Source organism: Acomys minous (genome assembly GCF_964271855.1).
Source record: "Acomys minous genome assembly, chromosome: 11".
Lineage (NCBI taxonomy): Eukaryota > Metazoa > Chordata > Mammalia > Rodentia > Muridae > Acomys > Acomys minous.
In genome coordinates this window covers 89,446,664-89,452,752 of record NC_140492.1, presented here as the reverse complement: position 1 = coordinate 89,452,752, position 6,089 = coordinate 89,446,664, and the positions used below count along the sequence as shown (strand labels likewise).

The 6,089-nt window shown below is 34.6% G+C and overlaps 1 protein-coding gene across 2 annotated transcripts in view; it reads right to left on the bottom strand.

Annotated features, from left to right (window-relative positions):
• Window positions 1–1,586: 1,586 nt before the first annotated feature.
• EDIL3 (EGF like repeats and discoidin domains 3) overlaps window positions 1,587–6,089 on the bottom strand; it is a 460,517-nt gene continuing 456,014 nt past the window's right edge. For both annotated transcript variants that reach the window (XM_084802296.1, XM_084802295.1), the window contains one exon: window positions 1,587–4,668. In XM_084802296.1, coding sequence (XP_084658422.1) covers window positions 4,519–4,668 — 150 coding nt within the window. In that variant the 3' untranslated portion in view covers window positions 1,587–4,518. The remainder of the gene's footprint in view (window positions 4,669–6,089) is intronic.

Sequence of the window (6,089 nt, the reverse complement as noted above, 5' to 3'; positions counted from 1 at the left end):
TGTATACAAATATTAGGCCAAAATGGAACCCCTAATGGGTTCCTCATATTAAAATGCAATTAAATAAGAACATTTGCAGTATAAAATCTTGAAACTTGATCTACTAGAGATTCACAGAAGCTGGAAGAATGTAACTTTTAAAAAATATATTTTATTAATTTATTCATATTACATCTCAATTGTTATCCCATCCCTTGTATTCTCCCATTCCTCCCTCCCTCCCATTTTCCCCTTACTCTTCTCCCCTATGACTGTGACTGAGGGGGACCTTCTCCCCCTGTATATGCTCACAAGGTATCAAGTCTCTTCTTAGTAGCCTGCTATCCTTCCTCTGAGTGCCGCCAGGCCTCCCAATCCAGGGGACATGGTCAAATAAGGGGCACCAGAGTTTGTGTGAAAGTCAGACCCTACTCTCCACTCAACTGTGGAGAATGTCCTGTCTATTGGCTAAATCTGGGCAGGGGTCCAAAGTTTACTGCACATATTGTCCTTGACTGGTGCCATAGTTTGAGCAGGACCCCTGGGCCAAGATCTGCCCATCATAATGTTCTACTTGTAGGTTTCTAGGACTCTCTGGATCCTTCTATTTCCCCATTCTCCCTTAAAGAAATGCTCAATGTCTTTAATCAGGGAAATGTAAATCACAACTCTGAGATTCCATCTTACACCCATCAGAATGGCAAAGATCAAAAACTCAAGTGACACCACATGCTGTGGAGAGAAAACACTCCTTCATTGCTAGTGGGAATGCAAACTAGTACAATCACTTTGGAAATCTATCTGGTGCTACCTCAGAAAACTGGGAATAGGGCTTCCTCAAGACCCAGCTATTTCACTCCTTGGAATATACCCAGACGATGCTCCAGCACATAAGAACATTTACTCAAGCATGCTCATAGCAGCTTTATTCATAATAGCCAGAATGTGGAAAAAGCCTAAGTGTCCCTCTGTAGAAGAACGGATAAAAAACTGTGGTACATTTACATTATGGAAAGCAACTTTTAATATCTTTAATTGTACTCTAATTTTTTGAATCCTAAGAAAATACTAAAATGTGGGAATTGAACATGCTTATTTTACTGGTGACTTCTACAGAGCCAGAATAAGGGTTTACAAAGAACCCATGTGTTGTGACTTTCATAAAGCAACAGCTGGGGTGAGAGACAAATATAAATATTATTGGTGTGACATTAGTGCTCGTTACCAACCAGTTTCCTTCAGTACATTTCTGAGCATTATAAATTGAAAAAATAATAGAAACAATAGAAATATCATATGAATAACAATAGATTTATCAGTCTTGTAGTTCACTACTCGAAGTATACAAGAGGAGATAGTGACTAATTATTAATATTTTGCAGATTTTATGCAAATAAAAATATAGATGTTACATATTTTAATAATTTTGAAAACTCCGCTTTTATGGTCTTATATTTGAAAACAATTATATAATTATACTCTTTTTTGCCTATTTAGTTCATCTGTATAAGCAAAAGTTATGCTAATAATGTGGTCAAGGTTAGTGTGCATTCCACAGACAATTTGTATATCCTTAGAAACACGTTTAATCACAACCACTTCAAAAGTAACACGGATTTTCAAAAGTTTATTTTAAGTTTGAAGACTAGACAGGGTCATACTGATTTTACAACATCCTACATGACTTAAGTATATCTACAAAGTAAAAACAACACTGGAATACACAGCTTGAAAGGTGGGAAAGTTATGTGTTATCTTGGTTATTTCTGTTATTACAGACAGACCAGACGACAGTATTCAATGTTATATTTCATAATTTGTTGTCTAGCAAGGATACAGTCATTAATACCTGGTCTTCAAAATTCATACCTATCTTTATGAAAACATTTGCAAAGAGAAAGTCAACCGTAAAGTAGGAATTAATGTCTATGACAGATGATTACGATAGAAATTACATGAAATGGATATGTTAAAAGTGATTTAATTCATCATTTCCTAAATTATAAAATTAGATCACGACAATGGTGTAACACAATGAAGACCTGGTGAGTCTGTGCTTGGCATTTGTAAAATTTGACTTGCAAATAAAATTAAATAAAAAAATAATGTTTCAGCTTGAAGCCATTGATACAACTGTTATAAAACAAATAGCCAAAACACTATGAATGTAACATTTATATAATTGCTGACTGTTTCATGGTTCTTCTTGCTGTACATAGTTTATTGTATATATGTATGACAATATAAGTGTATGTATATAAAAGAAATATTTCATACAATGATGGAAAAAAAAACAAACCAACCAATCAAATGAACAAACAAAAAACACAGCTACTTACCAATATTGTCATTATATTCTGTGTAAGCATCTTTGCTCACAAAGGAGTGTCCACTGGGCATGTTATGTTGGAAATAGCACACTGAGCAGAGAGAAAGTGCACAGCAATAGAGAGCCTCTCACTGACTTTTTAAATGGTAAAAGGTATCATTGGTATCAACTGCTTTGGAAAATAAATCTTAAGCAGGTATCAGGAGAGCAAAATTGAAAATGTCACATGAAGTCAAGAATAGTTTGAAGAGTATCTCCACACATATACTCTTCCTAATTTCTAAATTTTAATATTAAGGATAAAGAATCTACAAAGAAAAGCACATACCGATTCAGGAGTATGGTTTCCCTTGATAGAATCAAGGACCTTGCCTAGACAGTAAATGTTACACTTTTAGGACCTACGTAATTCTATACAATGCTATTTTAATTGAAGATGGTATTTTAAACATTCTATATTGATAACTTTAAACATTATCTAGAATTATAGTATTGAGGACATAGCAACTTTGTTTTGGAAAAATGTTGAAAATTATTCTGTATTTTATATACTGAAAAATTAACAGATTTTTAAGCTGATGTTGTAAGCATGTGGGCATGGGACAAACATTTGGCCTGACATCCACGACAGAACAATGAATTTGCTGTCATTTAAAATGGTAACGCAATTGACTTTCTCTTTCAGTTCTTCACTGTGATTGAAGACCACTCTATATTTACATCACCGAGAAATGCTGTGAACACATGGACAGACAGGACCTAACAGTGGTGGCTTTCCTTATGCAGTACACATATTAAAGAAAATAATTAAATAAAATATAGTAGTGTTGTGCAGGACTTTAGCATTTCATACACATCCACCCTTTTCTTTCCTGGACCTTCAATTTAAAACTCCAATAATTCTGTGTCTAAGCCTTATAAAGTAAATACTTGCAATGCTTGTAAATTAAGTGTGGATGGCATTTATGGAGGCAGAGCAAACTTTAATTTGAGACATATGTCAATGATGCCTCCATTATCACTAACAAATTGTTATGATAATTGCTTATTTTTTTGTAGGATTTTTGAAGCAAAAGAAATAGAAATCAATTTTCATCTTGAAAATGGTTTATGTCTTTGTCATTAGTAAATATATAGCTTCATAACTCTAATTATGCAGTGTGCTTCCTCGGGAAACTACCATTGAAACTAGCATTGAAATTTTCATTTCACAGGAAACGTGGAAATGTGCAAAAAATGTTGAGTACACTTTGTCAAGCTGTGCATCACTAGGGTCACAAATATTTGCTAATATCTTAGTTACACAGAGAATTATCTTATTATTTCAAATAAATGGATATTTAAATTCAAGGGCCATGGTATTTTTGCTGTTCTTTTTCACTTAGTGATAACAAGGGATCCTCAGAAAAGGAAGCCTCTGTAATGAAATATATACAGCTTCCTTCAATAAATAAAAACCCAGGTTCAGTGTACTGATATTAAATATAGAACAATTTACTGATCCAATCTTGTTCAATGTATATTAATAAATGTTCTATTTATATAAACAAACACATTATTTTAAGGTAAATAAAGGATGAAAGTTCAATGAAAAAGAATATTAGCGTATTTATCTAGCATATAAACAATATAAGCCTGAACATAAAGAATTTAGTTTTTCTTAGAAGTAAAGAAAATAAAATTAGAATTGTCATATTGATTGGTACTGCATATCATATATTCATCTCCAATATCTTTAATAAACACTAACAGTGTTAGGCACAGGGAAACAATCAAGATAATCCAAATTCATTACAGAAAAAAACTTATTGCTAACATTGTAATATTTTATAATAGTTAGTTGAACAGTGACCATAATTCTCTCTTAACCTGTTCATCTGATGACTATGAGTTTCTTTGTTTTCCTGTAAAAAGCAGACTTTCTCTGCCTATTATACATCAGCCAATGTATATATTTCATAGAATAAGGAGAGTAATTCACAGATGGTGTGATGTTACTTAGGAGAGTTACACAATAAAAACAAAATTATTGAAGAGGCAGACTTAGAACTCCTTGAAAGACTGTTAGTAGCCTACCATAATTTGAACACTTTTTCATGAGGAAAAAAAAACCCCAACATTCAGTTTCCATCAGACTTTGCACAGTTCATTTCATGGAGATACTTGTAGGGAAATAAAGAAAAGCCTGGTGGGATGTGTGGTCCCTTCCTTCATTCCTCCTCTGTGCAGCCCAGAAGCTCTGACCGCAGAGTAATTCTTCCATACCAGGACCAAGGAAGGATTCTTATGTGTCTTGCATAGATGGGAGGGTCAATGACATTTTTCCTGTGAGTGTCATTGTCAAAATTGCCTTGAAAAACCTAATAAAGAAGAACAAAGAACATCATTATTTAACCCTTTCCCTAAGTAGGTCTGTTCATTCTCTTATGTGTAGCACACCTTATGAATTAAAAGTTGGTATCTGCTGATTTTATTTTTAAGAGTAATAATTATTGTGTAGGATGCCTAAGTATGGGTATGTGTAAGTACAGATGTATATAGATGCACATGTTAATGTGTATAATTGTGTTTGTGTACACGGAGGATAGAGGCCAACCTCACTCTTTATAGATGTTTACCATGTTTTCTGACACAATGACACTTAAGCTTCACAGACCAGGCTAGATTGGTTGGTCAGAGAGCTTGAGAAGTCTTCTTTTCTCTGTCTTTTCTTTGCTGGAACAGGAGTACAAGCATGTGGCATCATGCCTGCACTTTATTTGAGTTTTTGAAATCAAACTCATGTACTTATACTTGTAGAGAGAGTATCTTGTCAACTAGAGCATCCTTGCCCCTTTTTTCTTCAAATAAAACATATTTCAGACACTTTAAAATAAATACCTTAATTTGAGTTTACAATACTTAATTTTAAGAATCACACAACTCAAGATTTAACTTTTAGGTAGGAAAATGTAGATTTGTCATTGCTATATGTCTGTCCCCTTCTGCTTATTTATAATGACAGAAATATTGGTTTTTTGCTTCTGCCGTGAGATGACATTGATCTGGCGGCTTGCCAAATTCTCTCCCTTTCATGAAATGACTTAGAGATCCAAGCACCATGCAAAGTCCAACCATCATCTTTTACATGTGGCCTTATATTCACAAAAGTAATATGGAAATAGTTGGTATATTGCACATAATAACTTCCAGAAGAACAAATGGAAGAAAAGTACCTTCACCTGCCTTCACATAGCTGAAATATAACTGTTGTCTGCAGTCGACTTGATTGTAAGACCAATGAGATGACTGAGAATAAAGTTAACAAAGTAAGCAAGAAAGAAAGGAAGGAAAGAAAGTTAGAAGGGATGGAAGGGGGAAAGGAGGGAATAATGGAAGGAGAAAGAAAGGAGAGGGGACAGGGAGGAAAAACCCCCCCAGAACATAATAAAAACTTAATCCATTAAGTGAAGACTGGGGACTGACTTTCACACGAACTCTGGTGCCCCTTATTTGGCCATGTCTCCTTGATGGGGAGGCCCGATGACACTCGGAGGAAGGTTAGCAGACTACCAAGAAGAAACTTGATACCCTAGCATCATATTCAGGGGAAGGAGGTCCCCTTCAGTCACAGTCATAGGGAAGGGGAATGGGGTGAAAGTGGGAAGAAGGGAGGGAGGAATGGGAGGATGCACGGATGGGATAGCAATTGAGATGTAATATGAATGATTTTATTTTTAAATTTAAAAAAGCAAAAAAAAAAAAACCTTAACCCACATCTTTACCCATTGTGTGGTTAATT